General features: G+C 34.8%; 1 protein-coding gene across 5 annotated transcripts in view; it reads right to left on the bottom strand.

The window, feature by feature from the left end:
* The window catches only part of RTKN2 (rhotekin 2), a 193,079-nt gene that overhangs the window by 103,973 nt on the left and 70,264 nt on the right, over nt 1-18,842 (bottom strand). For 3 of the 5 annotated variants that reach the window (XM_036827904.1, XM_036827907.1, XM_036827908.1), the window contains 4 exons: nt 15,868-16,033; nt 11,279-11,386; nt 7,906-10,050; nt 87-390 (listed from right to left, as the gene is read on the bottom strand). In XM_036827904.1, coding sequence (XP_036683799.1) covers nt 9,515-10,050; nt 11,279-11,386; nt 15,868-16,033 — 810 coding nt within the window. In that variant the 3' untranslated portion in view covers nt 87-390; nt 7,906-9,514. Of the gene's footprint in view, nt 1-86; nt 391-7,905; nt 10,051-11,278; nt 11,387-15,867; nt 16,034-18,842 lie in introns of those variants that run through there. The other 2 variants (XM_036827906.1, XM_036827905.1) reach the window with 2 other exon arrangements.

Below are 18,842 nucleotides of genomic sequence, written 5' to 3'. Positions count from 1 at the left end.
CATTGTAAAGCAATTATACTCCAATAAAGATGTTAAAAAATAATAATAATAAATATTTATTATCTTATTATCAAACTTCTGCAGGTCAAGAATTTAGGAGGTGCTTAGCTGGGTGGTTCTGGTTTGGAATTTCTCCGGAGGCTGCCATCAGGTCTAGGTTTGTGGATCCGCTTCTGAGTGCTCATTCGAAAGCTGGTGCTGGTTGTGGGGCAGAGGTCTCAGTTTCTCTCTACATGGATCTCTTCCAGGACTGATGGAGTGTAGTTGCTGGCTTCCCTCAAAGTCAGTGATCCACGACAGAGTGCTTAGGTATAAACCCTCCTTCATATCCTAGCCTCACAGGTCACACAGCATCACTTCCGCCGTCCTCTAGTCACTGGAAGTGAATCCCTAAGCCCAAATTCAAGGCGAGGAGAATTACGTTCTACCTTTGAAGAAGTGTGAACGAATCTGTGGACATATTTTAAGCCACCATGATCCTCCTGCCCCACTGTTCCTTCTGTTCCCTGTGCGGAAGGCCCCTTCCCATATCTGCAGAGCCCAATCCTACAAGACTTAGCAGCATCCCTGGTCCCTTCCTACCAGATTCAAGCAGCACACTGAACCTCCGTCGGGGCAATCAAAAATGTCTCCAGACACTGCCAAATATTCCATGGTGAACACAAATTACTCCTGATTTAGAACCACAGCTCTAGATGTTAAGTTCTGTGATTCATTTTTTCACCCCAATATTAAAAAGTTTTAATATGTTGATGTAGTCACTACTCTAGGAGAATAAAACTTTATTCTTTCAATCTTTATGTTGCTGAGGACCCTGACTTGTCCTGTCCAACCTTCCTTAGGCCCCCTTCATTCCTCTGGATGATTCTAATAGCCTTTCAATAAAGTCCCCCACCAGTCTTGCTGTTGTTGCTTTTGCTTCAGTTATCACCTGTTGCTTTTTTACCAAAAGGAAATGTAATTAATGAAAACCAACTCATACTTCAGGCCTGGCTCAAATACCCATCCTGCCAGATGTTCCTGGATGGAATTTATCTTTTCCTCCCTTTCATATTTCTATTATAATGCTCTCCACGGCCTGCTAGTAGAGTCAGGTTTACATATACCCAAACCTCCCCTCCCAAATGCCTCCCAGGGCCAGACATGATGCCCAGAATAGTACAGGCTGGATGTAACTGTGAATGAAATCGATTTTCATTGGGGGCTTTAATACAAAGAGATACTCCAAGTGATCACATCACTAGGGAAAAAGAGTTTTCAGGCTAGTCTGGCAAAACTTGCTCTCAATGTTTTTTTGTTATTTCACGTTTATTAGAGGTTGTAGTACAATGAGGAGGTGGATCACTCACTTTGGAATGATGACTGATTACTTTCCAATTCTGTCTCATTCACCATGAGACCCTGGGCAAGTGACTTAACTGTTCTGTGCCTCAAATTGCTCACCTGTAAAGCGGTGGCTATTATAATACTACCTCATGGGGTTTAAAATTAAACAGATCAACTTGGAGCTGCTCTAGCTGATTTAGGAGATTTAGGAGAGGGAGCACCAGAGACTCACTCACTTGGCGTCACCCCCACTGGTTGCAGCCTCTAAGGGCATCACCTCAGGAACCTAGGGCTCTCTAGATTAGCTTGAGACAAACACCAACAGCCATTTCAGTGGTTCTACTGATAATGAAGTTGAACTGGTAAATAATAGCTTACCCAAGGCAAGATGGCTAGTTAATTGTAAACCAGTGACTAGAATCCAGTTCTCCCAATTCATAGGCTGTGTGCTCTTTCCACTAACTCTGCCAACTCTAGTCCTGTTGTCAACTACTCCTACTTAGTTTAACTTATTTTGTTGAACTGGCATTAAGGTCCTGCCTGTGGTCCAACATACCCTACCTTTCCCCTACTGCCACTTTTACTTCAGCCATGCTAATCTGCTGGTTGATTCTTAACAACAGGCTAACTGCCTATCCAATCCATTCCTTTCCACAAACTTCCATGACAACTAATCTCCCTTAAATTTGAATGGTATAAAATTAAACTCCTCCAGGAGCCTGTTGGATAAATTGACTTCTATTCCACTTATTTCCCCTAGATTTGAAAAATCTGCCAATTATGACTTGTTCTCACAGCAAAGATATTCATAGTATATAATTTTGCACTGCTTAATTCATCATTTTAGTAGTAAAAAGATACAAGGCCTTTTGCACTTGTCGAAAAATTGCTGTGTAAAAGTTCTCATACCCCTCACGGATCTCTCATAGCACTTAAAATCAGATGCTTAATTGTGTTACACTGACTGTTATTTTATATTGCCCACTGTTATTTTATGTATTATTTAATCTTTTCAACTAATTTTTTAAGTTCACTGATGGTAGGTATCGATTGTTTTAAATGTCTGTATACAGATATATTTATGTTATATACACAGGAGGCAAGTTTAAGCAGTAATCTATATCGATATTCTCTAATACAGTTGATCCCACTAACAACAATGTGAACTTCTCCGGAATAAGTATTCTTCTTAATCTTATAAACTCCAAGAGTGCATAACATAGGGTTCTTATATTAGGACAGTGAGTATATGGACATATTTTAGGTATCTCTTAAATTCCAGTATGTTCTCATCAAGCAAAAAATAAAAATGGGACAAGGGTTATAATTTCTTTTAAGAATATATATGTATTGGGGCTTCCTTGGTGGCGCAGTGGTTGAGAGTCTGCCTGCCAATGCAGGGGACATGGGTTCGAGCCCTGGTCTGGGAGGATCCCACATGCCGCGGAGCAACTGGGCCCGTGAGCCACAATTGCTGAGCCTGCGCGTCTGGAGCCTGTGCTCCGCAACAAGAGAGGCCGCGATAGTGAGAGGCCCGCGCACCGCGATGAAGAGTGGCCCCCACTTGCCGCAGCTGGAGAGAGCCCTCGCACAGAAACGAAGACCCAACGCAGCCAAAAATAAATAAATAAATAAAATTTTAAAAAAGAGTCAATTTGTATTTGTAACCTAAAATATTAAAAAAAAAAAAAAGAATATATATGTATGTATATACACATATCACACATATATATATCAGCTGTATCTTTTCATTCCTTTCTTTCTACATTTGTTTCACTCTACATGTAAGGTCGTAAAAACAACTGAAGGCCCTGGGCTATGTGTTACATGCATTATCTTATTGAGTAATCACAACTATCCTATGAGGTAAGTACTATTTCTAGCTTAAAGATTAAAAAAAAAAAAAACAAAAAAAACCCCCAAACTTAGATGAGGTTAAAAAAAACCCAGCCCCATCACACAGCTAGGTCATGGCAGAGCTAGAATTTAATCAAGGTCTAATTCCAGAAATCACACTCTTAACTACCATGCAGTGTGACCCAGGGCAAGTCTCCTACATTACATTTGTTTAGTGGGGTTACTAGGAGGACTATTTTAAGGATTAAATGAGTTAATTCATGTGCTTAGCACAATACCTTACACATAATAAAAACACAATAATCCTCCCTCATTACTATTATGACAGGGTTAAAAGTCAAATAAGACATGCTCCCTACCCTTGAAAAATCTAACTTGCTGTAGGTGGCAGAATTTTTAAATGGCCCCCAAGATTTCCTGCCCTATGAATATGATATCATGCCTACGACTATGTTACATTATAGTCAAAAGAGATTTTTCCAGATGTAATTAAGGTTACTAATCAGTGGACCTTGAATTAATCAAAAGGGAGATTATCCTGGTGGGCTACATCTAATCACATGAGCCCTTAAAAGGCAGTTTTCTCCAGTTGATTGTGGACAGGAAAGTCAGACAGATTCAAATCCTCCTTAAGGAGAATTTGGATGTGTCAGGTTTAATGAGCTGTTGCTGGCTTTGAAGATTGAGGGGGCCACGTACAAGGACTGGAGGGTGGTCTCTAGGAGAGTGACCCTTGGCCAATCAACAAGCATGAGAAACTGAATTTTACTGACAACCTAAAAAAGACTGGAAGCGGATTTTCCCAGAGCCTCCAGATTAGAGCCTAGCCTGGCTGACACCGTGATATAAGCCTTGTGGGATCCTAAGCAGAGAACACATTGAAGCCCATCCAGACTTCTATTCCAAAGAAATGTGAGATAATGAAAGGGTGTTGTTCTAAGGTGATGGTAATTTGTTATGTAGGAGCAACAAATTCATAAAATTAATACCTAGGGGAATACAGAAATACAAACAAGGACTTAGGCTATAAATAGAGGTACGTATAAAGCACGAGGAAGGAGTATAACCCCACCTAGATGGGGAGGTTGAGGAGGGTACCAAGTCTTTGTGAATTTAGTGGTGCTACCATTTTGAAGAATGAATAAAATTTGCTGACTGTGGGTTGAGAGGAGAATGCATGAAGAAGAGGAGCAGAAAAGATATTCTAGGCAAAGAGAGGACAGCATAAGAAATGAAGAGCAAGTAGAAACAGCACAGATTGTTGAGGCAATGTCCAAAAGATGAGAGCACAAGAGGAAAGTGCCTAGAAGGGAATGGCAGTCGAAGCTGGGTTGTGATGTTCCCTGTAAACTGTGGAAAGCGGTTTGGACTTTGACTTCTGCTAGCACTGGCAGCACATTTTAAAAGAATCTTTTAAAATTAATTGAAAATATCTGGATTGAAGATTTGACAGGGTACATGTATGTATATGTATGTATATACTTCTACTTTTATATGTAATAAATATAAAACATATGTTTTAATACTTAAGGTGAATAGATGGATAACTCTTGATACTTTTTCTCCCCTTTAAGGTAAAATTAAAATTGCTGCAACTAATTAAGTTGAAAATATGTTTTCAGTTGGCTAAATTCAACAAAAATATATCCATTCACACAAAAAAAATTTGTCTTCTTTTGAGTAAACAAAAATATATCTTGATACAACACTCAGAAAAGTATTCATTTTCAGCAAAATGATCTATTTTGATATCTTGCAACATGTTTATGATACAGCATAATTATGTATATATATAAGATCTTTTCAATCTATCTCTCCTTTAGTAGTTACATTAAGAGATTACCACATCTCTCAAAGCAAATTGCTGCAATTTAAAACACAATTTTAGCAAGATTTGGAATGACTTTGCCTATCAAACATGCCAGGATTGGTATTTTTTCCTATCTTGAGATAAATAAAAATGTTAATATTTCTTTAATAGTTAAATTTATGTTATTTGAACCTTAAGGTATTTTGCTTATCTGAGCACACTGATTAGCAGTCCTCTCTCCTTAGAGAAAGGGACGTTTCTTCTAAAAAGGAATGTTAAATATTTCTGGTTACACTACAGATTTAGAAGTAAAATGCTGAAATAATATATTTGAGCCAGGATTGCTCATTTCTCTCCCTCTTCCCTGAGGTGCTCCATGGGAATAAATTAAGTACTGAGGGAGGTGCATTAAAATGAGTCTCCTTGTGGCTAACAGCAGCTGAGTATCCTAGGTCCCTAATTTATTATCAGAGTAACTTAAGCTCTGGGGAAATTATGCACCACTAACCTAAGAAACTAAGGTTACATCAGTGGATTTTCAGAAGAGTACAGTGTAAGAGGATTATATACAACATTGTAATACATGTAAGTTATACCAAGGCTATTGAATATTAGTCTTACAATAATTAGCACCAGCTGCTGGGTAGTATGTCTTTCTCTGTTTAACCTGATTTCACAACACTGTTTACGTCTATCAGTCTATAGCCCAGAGGGGGTACCTAAAGGAAAAATCTAGAAAATGTTTTCATGAATCACTTCTTCTAAAATATATAAGTTTTAATCACATGACCTTGGCTTCCTTATCAATCTCTAATACTTAAAAAAATATATATATGTATGCATGATGTAACACTTTTTAATCCAGAAGCTTGACCCGCATTTAATTAAAAAATAAAAATTATAAACAATGCCAATGATACAAGTATGTCATAGAAAATAACATACCTGACCATATTTTCAACTGAAATCTCGTCTCTTAAAAATTCAAAGGTAACACTTTTCTAGTATTAACTTAGAATATGCATGATACAGAATAAACCATTTTCATTATAACTATTATTAGCAATGAAGCAGTTACACATAAACATGTAAACATATACAAACAGTAATGTCTTTGAAATGTAAATGCAAAAAGTCAACTCTGTCTACATTGTAGTTTAAGACTAATAGAACACCAAAGACAACTATGAGAATATAAATGGTCATCAGTTAAAGTTTAATTACTGTTCAATAATTCACTCTTTAAAAAGACAACGAGTTTTGATAAATTCTAACCACAGGTACAGATATTTTTCCTGCCAAAGCACTTCTCTTGCTCATGGTGCAGCATTCTATCTCTATCTAGTACGGTTGTTCCTCGTTCAAGGTAACACAGGTGATTACATTCAAATGGCATTTAACATAAACTACACCAAACTGCCCTATAATTTCATTTTGTACTGAATTAATTAACTTCTCAGTAGGTGGCTGAGGAGCTGAACATAAGCCTAAAGAAATACTTGACTGCTTAACCTACCTTACATGAATTGTCTCTAAATCAAGGCAGCTTCCATTTTAATAAACAGTAGCCGGTAAAATACATTTAGTAGGAAGCTAAAGGGTAAAGAGAAGGCACTTGCAGTAAACGGATTCAGTTCTCCCAGGTACACGCGCGTCCGTTTAAAAGCGGTCAGGGGGCCGCTGCAGACAGTTAGGGAGGACTTAACAAAGCTAACCAAGGGTTGGCGTGCCTGATATTGTTAAAGACTGTTTACCTTAGGAGGTGTGCATTTATAATAACAAAATGCTTTCTCTGTCCTTGCAAGATGTTTAAATAAAAAGCTCACTACTTTGTAGCAATTAAAATACTATCTTAATGATGTTTTAAGTAATTTATATCCCAGAGCTTGAAATGTAATTTTCTAAGATATTATTATCAGATCATCTGAATTATAATAAAATACCTATTCTTTCTATTATGTATCTCCAATTATAACATTATTATCAAGATCTGACAGCTAACTCCTTGTTTCAAGTTTCTAGTCTTCATATATCAAGAAACAAATGAAAAGGACAAACAAGGAATGTAAAAAGCCAGCTCATAAAAAGCTGAAATGTTTTTATTACATGGTATATTTTTCTCTGTCATAAACTTCCGGTTTAGGAAATGAGAAAACAAATCGTTCTTTTGACAAACTCCTTGACAAAGTGTTTAACTCAGTATTTTTAGATTTTTGTTTAACTGTGGAAGGAAGAAAGGAAGGGAGAGAGGGAAGGAGGGAAGGAGGGAAGGATCCTTAACTTTTTATTATACCTTTCGCGGGGAGTGGAGAGTGGGGAGAACTAACATCTAATGAGTACCGTGTCAAAAGAAGTACAGCTGAAGACTACAGTCAGATTTTAAAGGCTTTGTAACATACAGTAAGATGGGACCCCAGAAACAGCCTAAATAATTTTGGGGGGAGGTGGTCCTTGGTCAGGCTTCGCCTAAATGTTTCTAGGAAGATGGGCTTCAGGCTTGTTTCAAAGTGCCCACTAAGGGCACAACTGCTAGGTAATTTCTCTAAGAACAAATTCTGTTTCCTGTACAACTTAAATCCTTCTTGATATAATACGCATAAGGAGAAATGACAAGAATATAATTTGGAAGTTTTAACACTGGTTTGTTCTAAGGAAGGCTTTAACTAAAAAAAAAAACAAAAAAACAAAACAAGAATGCTTAGATGCCAGTTTCAGAAACAATTTTTCCTGCAGCATCTTCTAGCTCAATAATTTAGTGGCAATGACAGTCAAAATGCTGTCAAAAACAGCAGTGAGGTTTACAAAATAAACAAAAATAATATCCATTAGATTTTTAATGTCATTTACTGAATTGGCAATCACAACTGAGATTTACGAGAGCCTTCTAGTTAGAAAAAACAAATTAATCCTACCTTTTTAGGTTTTCATACACTTGATTGTCTCTAAATTCTATCAGGCAAGCATATAGGATTTCCTTCTCATCAAATGCTATGTCTATCCTGGTGTCGCCAGCCACAAGAGACCTTTTGTATCATTACTCCCTTGAGTCCCAATTCTTACTAGGAGTCCTGGGTAAACACAAAAGTAACCTGGCAGTTACATCATTCTACATAAATGAAAAAAGACTCTGCTATCTAAAAATAATGAAAGGCTCCATTTAAATTAATGTTATTTTTTGTCAAGTGTTCATTTTACTTTGAAATAATGTAGTTCTGATCCAAATAGAGTTCTTACAAGCTTTAAAAAGATCTCTAGAGATTATACACAGGGCAGTAATTTAATTCTTATATTTTCATTTGTTGCAATGACATTTAGGGTTCAGTGTGATTTGAGATTTTTAGTGCTGCTGCTGACACCTTATGGAAACTGCTTTATTTTACTTGGAAATTCTGATTAGATTTTTTAAATTGTCTAGCTGTTGTTTATAAGAAGCATAATTATTAAGAAAATGGATTTTTTTGTTCCTTTGAGGTATTCATTCTGTTGCTATTTATTCATCACTTGATTTCATAATCTTGTTTGTGTCACTATGATTAGTTGCTATGGAAATTACCTCCTATGGAAATGATTCCAATGTCATTATTGTAAGAGTATGACTTTTAATGACAAATATCAGTAGCAGACATGAACCCTTACAAGAAAAAGGAAATCTAATTAAAATCTTTTAGATGGATTAATTCTGAAAATTATTATCATGGCCAACATTTCTGATATTTTGAATCAGCCATCTGCTTTTTATATAAGTACTGAATGAATCTTAAGGTGTTAATCAGCTACTCACTTCCCCAAATGCCAATGTCACAATAGAAATTAGTACCATGCATAGAAAAGCGGAAGTAAAGTACATTTCATCTACCTGTTCCTTAAACTAAAAAATGTTTTGCTTTACTTATGAGAGTTAATGTCAACAGGATTTCAGGGCTCATCAAGGAAACAACTTTGAACAGCACATTACATATTCCCTTTAAAAATGAAGAATTTAATATTCCAAAATTTATCTCAGGAATCTGAAAGGTCACTGAGTTAACTAGTGAGTTAAACAATAGATGAGAGCCAGTGGACCATTAGATGAGAATTCCAGAATGCTAAGAAGAAATTTTCTTGGGTGGATTCTATAATTTGTGGTTTGAATAAAACTTTTGAAACATTCCATTAGTATTAAAATCCCCACAATGAGAATATGGCTCTTATTTAACACATTTTAAATTACTAGACAATCCCTCCCCAAAGAAATTTTAATGCTTTCTTCTGCCTAGTGCTTGTTCACTGCCTGGTACTAACTTAGGAATAAATTAACCCTTCCAACAATTGGGATATTGTCTAGAAACTGCCTCCTGCACTCTGCTAGAGAAATCCATTTCTTCATTATAAAACATTTTTTACACCTAATAGCTTATTAATTATTGATGTAAATCACTGTCATATTTACCTACATAATTACATATTCCTACATCTATAGTGCTTCTGAATTAAGCCTCACAGTTACAGATTTTGTTAAATGTCTTAGACATTAAGGGTTTTCTACACGTGTGCCTGCAACCATGATCTAGGGTCCAAAATGTCTTTGATAGATTTCTGCCGTGGAGCTGGCACTGGCTTGGCTTCAAAATTCGTTTTAGTGTCTGTGTGCTCACCATCAGTTAAACTACTTTTCCTGGCAGGAAGAAGTTTTCGAGGAGCAGCCATTGGTTTCTGTAAGTGATGCATTAGGGTTGACAATTTGGTATCCAAAGGCGAGGTCTGAGATACACTTGTTTTTTCCCAGTTGTCCTTAACCAATTGATCTGTGTTGCTCTGTGTTTTTAAGCTGAATGCAGCTTTACCAGAAGGAGGAAGGGGAGCTCGTCTCTTTTTCCCTTTCCCATCATGTAACTGCTTGCTTGCAGGAGATAATACCTTTTTCTTGATGACAACTTGGTGATTACCATCAAAGAGTGTGGCCCAAGGAGGTGGTGAGGATTCTTCATGCTGACCAATAAGGAACTCTCCATTTGTCTGTTCAATTTTTTTTTGTATTATATCAGTTAAACTTTCAAGTTTTATAGGTGAATCAATGCCTGTAATAATTTTAAGAAAAAAATACATGGAAAAAAATTCAAAAGCAGTATATGCTTTGCCCAAGAAAGTTATTACAATATGTTATCTAAAATAGTTATCAAAAACAGACTAGGATAAGCAAGTGTTTTTTTTTTTTTAATGTGTTTACTTGTAAAACTAACCAAACTAATGGAACCAAACAATAAGGAGATCATGTACTGTGCACTGCACACGCACACACACACTTAAAGATATTCCTAAACAAATGTGTAAAATCCAGCTTTCAAAGGAGTGGAGCTACATCAGAATTTTTTTGAATTCTACAGGTTAAGTATTTCTAAAATATCTCTTGTTGGATTTAAAATCTATTCTGACTTCTAGGTAAGAGTGGATTCCCTTTTATAAAACCCTGATATGTAAACTGGGAAAATGGAACTGGATTAGTATTCTTTCAAGTAGACCAGCAGTCTCTGTAATAGGGGAAAAATCCAAAACAAAAAACCCATGGAAACAGAGTGAAGCCCTAATACCACTTTGGTTATCATCCTTGGGAAAAACAGAACACAGATAAACATCTATTACATGATATATTCAAATGTGTAAACTCAAATGTTTCATTTTAAATCCAACATTTTAAGGTATATGTAAGTGCAGGGACACTGGTGGAAAAATACACTAGAATTTAGCTCTGACTTGTGCTTGTTCACAACACTATTCACTGAGGCAATCCCACAAAGACAAATACCCTTCAAAGTGTGGGAAAATGGAATATTAATGAGTCTAGAAATTTTAAATTTTCCGAAGTATTAAACTTAACCAATTTTTTGGCCTGAGATGAAAGGGTCCATTTATTAATATTCATTTATCAATGCTACTTTAAAACAAATTTAATAAAATATGGAAAAAATTACTGAACATAATTATATTTTAGAATCTCAAGTTTACATTTCAGAATTTTCATCAGCTACTCAGCTAATATTTATTTTCAGTGCACCCTTATTCATTTTGAAGCCTTAACATTTTTGTTTGATCTTAAGCATTCAAACTATGAAAAATGTGTATTCATTAATTTTGTATTAATTCATCTATTAAACATGAGTTCCTTAGACTATAATCATAGTCTTTTTTCATTCATTTTGACTGTGCCCTGAAAATTTTAGCATTTTAATGTCAACAGAATAAGCTGCTTGAGTAAGGACAATGTTGTTTTTGTTACCCTGCAGCTTAGAAAAGACAAACCCCACTTACTCATATCATGGTAGACTGAGGTTGCCTCTTTTGTCAAGAACAAAGGTGGTTTCCGTGGTGACATACTCTCAATTTTCATAAGTTCTTCACAACAATGCTTCCATTGGCCTAAGAAAGACAGAAAAAGGCAGGCTAGTTTAAAACATAAATGTGAAGATGTATATTTAATTTTCAACAGATATTAACACATTTTTTGCTTTGAAAAGTAAGTGAATTTATAAAGCATTATCTTAAAGAAGCTATAAAATCCTAGTACTTCCCATAATTTCAAAGTCTAAGTCTAGCCATAAAAGTACTCTATTTTAAATATCAATCTCTATGAACAGATATTAAGCTAAGATCTGTAGGCTATTAAATACTATACTACTTCACTAGATGGTCAATAACTAAAATCTCTGTTTACCGCAAGGTTTGTATAAATTCTCTCATTTTAAACATTAAATAAAAACATCCAGTATTTAAGACAGTTGAAAGGTAAAAATTAACTGAAATATAGTTACCTAGAAGGAAGTAGAAAAAAACATAAGGAGTAGTGGTTCTCAAAAATGATTTTAACTTTGAAAATTTGAATTAAGAAATAAGAATTGCTTATATAAAAATGATCTCTTAAGATGATTATCATGCCCTTTCAAAAATCAGGAAACTAGAAAAATGCTGTATTTTCATTTTAGTTAGGGTATATAAAAACCTGTTACTATAAAGACAGATCACTCAAAATTCTAACTGGATCTAATCTGTTTTAGGAAGGACACTTTAAATAAAGCCATTAGGCATTCAGAATAATAATAAAAATACTCTTGAATAAGTTGTTTCAATTATTAAGTTAAAATTTAAAAGTGTGGACAACATTTAATTTTTCTTGTAATTATGTTTTACTATGTTCATCTCAAAATAAAATTCTCAGATTTATTTCTCCTGAGTGGGTGTAAAAAAATTTAACCTTTCTGTCTTTATTGTGGACCTGCATGCTGTGTAACAGCTGTGCTATAAACTATGTGTCTATATATTCATTATAAAAGTAAGTTATGGAGGTTTACCATTCTTATATTCTATCTTACATTAGCAGAAAAGTAAATGTAATATACATGTGCCTTTTAATACTGATTTATGATCTATATTTCTCTCTTATTAATTCTCAACCTCCATATTCAATATCCAACTTATTTTCCATGGCTTAAAAATTAAAGACACTTCATGTTTAGTCAAATTATCTATTTTTGTTGTTTTAAGTCTAATTTACTGTCATTTTAATAAGGTAATACATGCATAAATTTAAAATCCACCACCTAATAGTTAAGAAACATAAAAAAAACCTTTCACTATGCTTAGAAACATAAAAAATAGTTAAGAAACATGAAAAAAAACTTTCAGTATGTTTTATTACAATGCTAAGTATAGAATATGGTGAAAATTTCAAAATAACTCACACAGCAATTTATAAAGGGAATAAAATCTTGAGTTTGAGTCTTCAAAGGTTGTTCTGTAGAATTTAAATCTAGTAGGATCTGAGATCTGATAACTTATTCCTCCTTTCTACTTTTTTAGATGAATATGTAAAAGCCAGCCTTTCCTTCTTGGGGGCAGGAAAAAAAGGCCTTATCTACTGGGAAAGTAATGAAACACTAAACCAGCAAACAATTCTCTGTCAAACCTTAGACAAGTTATATAGTGCAGTATTTTTTTCTACATTGATAGATGAAAGCTTTTCATTGTTAAACTGATAGCAGACTACTAATCATGTTGAAAACTGGAATATAAAGCCACATTATCCCATGTATTACAGAGTCATAGGTATAAATGTGGTATGTTCACTGGTCAAGACGTTACAATTAAGCATTTATTTTACCAGTAAATAAATTTTACCATGCACAGGTAAATGTAATACTAATATGCTAACATAAAAATAAAGGCCCAATATGAAATATTAAATGGATACATTTTGTTCACATAAAATCTGTATATTGAAGATGTTTCCCACCATATTTATTGTTACAATGTTCCCAGTCAAGTTAAGCTGCTTATTTAACTCAGTATTTATATTATTAAATATTTGAAAAAAATTTATCTTTGACTCACCATTCCTAGCTCTACCCTATTTGATCGTCCAAAGTAAGTGTCATTCCTCTTTTACATGTTTGTTAGCTCTCAAATATTAAAAATTAGCTATTCCCTCCCCCTTGCCTCCCAACCCTCACTCCTTAGGCTGTTCTTCCACAGGCTAAACACACCGAGTTCCATTAGTGTTTTCTCATGATTTCCAATTATCTCACCCTCATGATTTTATACTCTTAAGCTAAGTCAAGCAATTGAAATTTGTTCTAAGTATTAAATTACTGTTACTTTATTCTGCCCTGGATATCTATCCTCTTTGTTCTACAGATCATATTTCACCTCAGATCACAAGAGGCTACACTTATCACTAGGAGGGTAAAAATTTTAAAGTACAAGTCAATCTTCAGGATAGTATAAACCCTTCCATCTTTGCTTCATACCTTCATATCTTACACAATGAATTCTAAACAGCAAATGTAATAGAACTTATACTTTAAAAATTAGATAGATTGGCAGATTTTATCCCCAAAGCATTAAATACTAAAAAAGTAGCCAGACCTGAGAAACTAGTCGTCATCACTTTCTTATTACTTTGACAGTATAAAAATGTCATGAGCTTCTTATCCCTCTAAGTCCCTCTTTTAGCATGATAATTTTACATAATTTGGGGAATGAAAACATGAGATCATCTAATAGTAGTTGATATCCAGACTATAATATTCTGGCATTTTTACCTTCCTTTACTCCTCCTTCCTGTTTTTGTCTACATAAAAATTATAAAATGCCAGAATCATTTCTAAAAGTAACACAGTCTTTTATAAGACAGACTCTCTAAATCAGAGCATTTAGGAAAGCAGTTAAAATTTTAGCTGTGATCAGCAAATGAAAGGAAGTTGTTGTCTTTTAAGTTACACACCTAAGATCAGCTGAAATTTTAAAATAAAGAAATGTAGCTCATGCTAATAAGCCTGGAACAAATATTTAAATATCTACTGAGTGCCAAAGGATAGGACTTAAGGAAAACAAGTTCTAAAGAATCCAAGAAAGCCATGGAGGGAGTCCTCTGGTTCCCTGCAATAAACCTGTAACCTTTTCAGGCCTCAATTTTCTCATCTTTAGAGCAGTGGGGAAAAAACTTCTACCTCACTGGGTTGTTATGAAAAATAAATGAAGCCATATGGTATGTGGAAGGTAATCAATAAATTTAGATCCCTTTTCTTCCCCCTCCTCAACCATCAGTGTAATAACTGACCAGGCCATTGATCAGAGAAGACATAAAAATTAATCTGAGGACTGCAGATATTAACTGTTTTTAGAGTTCTCGGTAACAGCTCCTAAGATGTCCTAAAATATCTCCAGGATTATTTCTAGGAGTTGCAGAAATAACTTTCTATTGTTTGGAAATGGCTCTACTCTTCAGTTCTGTAGAAAAGTATTCTAAAGACATAAAATTCTGATTGAATCTACAGTAGGCTTAGTTTGCTTAGAAACAGCCATTATCAATAGTCTACATCTTCAATATACAATTTCAATATTTTCCTGTTGATAAAATTCCTCCTTAAATTGAGAATATTAGAACTTCACATATTTTACATACTAGGACTCTATTACGTTACTATCACATTGTTTTTATAATCCATGCCATTGAACTGTATTATTGAAACTGAAAAACCATATGTGCAGTTAAAAAAAAAATCTCTTTGGATAATGTCCAAAATGATATAATAATGAATTGAGAGTTAACAGAAGCCTACATAAAAATGAATCTCCTTTTGAACATTTCAATATTTTATGATTATCACTACCCTAGAGAAGTTTTTTACTCCTCATGTAGCTTACTATCCCTTTGATCAAACACACTGCCTTAAGTAGTTTGACCGAATATTTTGAAAAAATGTGGTCTAGTTGTTTTAGGGACCAGAAGAACTTAAAAGTAACAGGTAAGGGGCTTCCCTGGTGGCGCAGTGGTTGAGAATCTGCCTGCTAATGCAGGGGACACGGGTTCGAGCCCTGGTCTGGGAAGATCCCACATGCCGCGGAGCGGCTGGGCCCGTGAGCCACAACTACTGAGCCTGCGCGTCTGGAGCCTGTGCCCCGCAACGGGAGGGGCCGCGATGGTGAAAGGCCCGCGCACCGCGATGAAGAGCGGTCCCCGCACCGCGATGAAGAGTGGCCCCCACTTGCCGCAACTAGAGAAAGCCCTCGCACGAACCGAAGACCCAGCACAGCCAAAAATAAATAAATAAATAAAAATAAAAGTAGCTATAAACAATCTTAAAAAAAAAAAAAAGAAAAAAGTAACAGGTAAGTATACTAGGAATTCAAAGGTATACTATACTATAATCAGTCATGCACTGGGGAAAGATGGAGAGAAAAAAGCATCAAGGCGTTGATGATATACCACCATTTTATTCAAGAGCATAACAAATTCTTGATACAAACTATACAATTATAATATAATCTTAATATTTGGATTGCTATGTACGTCCTTTCATGCTACATGAATATACTACTAGAAAATCCAAACGTCAACTTACTAAGATCAAAGAGATGCTGCCAGAAGGCTTCCATCCACTTCTGAAGATCTTCTCTGTTGTCAGCCGCAAAAATATGAGTTGTAGCTTGTCCAGCAACAGGGTTGATGACAGAGAAATTATGGATTCTTTTCTTTTTATCCTTATCCATTGCCCGAATTCTGGTTTCCTAAATATTAAGACAAAACTGTTGTTTTACAAGAGACTATTTCTGTAATGATCAAATAAATGTTTTATTGCTTAGCTACCATATTTATACCAGATGCAATTACCATCTTATTGCTGATCGTCTGAAATTTAAAATATGTAATTTTGAGAATTTTCAATATTCAAGCTCATATCTAGAAGGTTATTTTAAAAATGCTTGATATTAAAAATACTGAGTAATATTTCAAAGTATACTACATATAGCACTTATGTTAAATTACATGAGGTTAAAACATAATCTCTGTGTTGATCTCTTAGTTTAAGTAGGAGTTTGCTGTCTTTTATATACGTCTTAAAATTTGCAATAAAACAAGTACAGCATGTTATAACTCTTGAGTTATGTTAACTATTTCAACAGTAATAAAATAGAAGAATCAGTAAAGTATGTTTCTTATTCTAATACTCATGCATAGTATACAGTGTTATCAGTTAAAGCAGTAAAACCATAACTTAATGTTTACTACAGCAAACAGTTAGGCTTTCATCATTAACACTTATTTCATATGTAACATTCATTTACAAAGCTCATAGGTAAAGATCCACAAAGTAATATAACCTTTATAATGGTAAAAATTATTTTTTAAAATGATGAATGCAACATTTTACAACAAAGGCAATGGTTTCATACACGTTGATAGTCTAAACCGTTTTTCTGAGTGGCACTCGTTATGACATTGTGTGATCCTTCTTGTGTCTATGTGCAAAAGAGACTATTCCCAAGTCACACACAGGCACTGCTAAGTCACATGATAAGCGAGCAACTACATGTAGTTTCCAAGGAATCGTGGAAAAGAAAGTCTGGAATAGACCTATCTATTAAGCAAAGATAGTGATTTGGCTGCCTGGATAATGATTGACATGACATTTTCTACAGCAATGCTGTTCGTTAGAAATATAATGTGAGCCATGTAAGTAACTTAAGATTTTCTAGTAACCACATTAAAAAAGGTAAAATGAAACTGGTGAAAATAATTATGTAATAATTAATTAATATATTATTTTAAAATAATGTTTGTTTTTTTTTAAAATTTAGTTTTGGCTGTGTTGGGTCTTCGTTTCTGTGCGAGGGCTTTCTCTAGTTGCGGCGAGCGGGGGCCACTCTTCATCGCGGTGCGCGGGCCTCTCACTATCGCGGCCTCTCTTGTTGCGGAGCACAGGCTCCGGACATGCAGGCTCAGTAGTTGTGGCTCACGGGCCTAGTTGCTCCGCGGCATGTGGGATCTTCCCAGACCAGGGCTTGAACCCGTGTGCCCTGCATTGGCAGACAGATTCTCAACCACTGCGCCACCAGGAAGCCCAATAATGTATTTTTTGTAACCCATATATATTCAAAGTATTATTTTAACATGTAATTGATAAGAAAAATTTGAGATATTTTACATTCTTTTTTCACACTACGCCACCAAAATCCAGTCTGTATTTTATACTTACAACATATCTCAACTTGGTGCCAACTTAGGCACATCCTAAGTGCCTAACAGCCACTGGTGGCTAGTGGCTACTACTGCATTGGGTAGAGCAGCTCTAGAGCAGTATGGTTAAGCTTACTGTAATGCGTGTAGAAGAATACTTGGCTAGCAGTTACAAAAGCTGATTCAGAGTGGGAAGAAATTCTTCACTTCATTGAGTCTAGCGTGAAGAAAGTCTGTGTGCAGATACACACACCAAAATACACATTTAATGATGTCTATGTGGACATTATAGAAGTAGGAAAGAGTTTGGAAGAAAAGCTGTTCATTCCCTGAAAACCAGGTAAATATGGGCAGGTGAACACCATACAGACATTACATAAGAAGTTCTTATCTGAAGGAAGGAACTCTTATTCAAAAATCACTTGAGAAAAAATGTATGCTATATAAAGTAGCAACATAACTTTGAAATTTTCAAGTATCCCAAAATATAAGGATTGATAACTAAGAGACAGTCTATCCTGTCATTTTTTAAAAAGCAGGAATGTGAGTGTCTTCAGAGGATTGTTAACACTTATGGCCAACACTGTAATTTTATCATAATAGGGTCTTTTTATACTCCTTTATACTTTATACTCCTTGGTAATAAACTTTGTGAATTAACTTTTTAAAGTAATTACTTATACAGTATTTAAAAATGCTGCCTAAATGGCATCTTTGGAGCCTGATAACATGTAATCAACCTCTTTAAATATAAAGTTTATTATCACTAGCAGAGAATGACTTAAGCTCTCAGAAGCATCTTTGATATGCTTCTTTCAGACTAAATGAAAGCTGACTCAGAGATGGAGGGCTGGGGGGACAACCCTCTATTGCTGTTAGTATTAAAAAAAAAAAAAAACACCTAAATGATAAAATATGAAGTATTCTTGTTGCTGAAATTGTGATTCCCTCCACCCAAATCCATTTTAATACAAATTTCTGACTACCTTTTGTATATAGAATTAAAATGGATTCAACTTTTAAATAAGTTGAAATTTTTACAGATGAATAGGTACAATTATTAATAATACCAGGATACCATTTCAAACAAAAATAGCTATGTAGAAAATCTGACAAACTGGGTCATTTATATCCTTCTAATAGAAAATAATACAATAGTATATAAATACTGTACACTCCGTTAACTCTGGTAACCATAAATACCACTAAATTTTTACAACACGAGAGGTTTTTAAAAGGTGCAAATGAAACACAGATCATCTGAATTAACTTCTATATTTTATCATCCAAAATAATTTAACTAATGGGAAATTTTTTCAACCAAAAAAACTGCATGTCAAAGAAAAAGTGAGTAAACAA

This window comes from Balaenoptera musculus, chromosome 16, assembly GCF_009873245.2.
Source record: "Balaenoptera musculus isolate JJ_BM4_2016_0621 chromosome 16, mBalMus1.pri.v3, whole genome shotgun sequence".
Classification (NCBI taxonomy): domain Eukaryota; kingdom Metazoa; phylum Chordata; class Mammalia; order Artiodactyla; family Balaenopteridae; genus Balaenoptera; species Balaenoptera musculus.
Note: the sequence above shows the minus strand (reverse complement) of the source record. Positions and strands in the feature narration are given on the sequence as shown.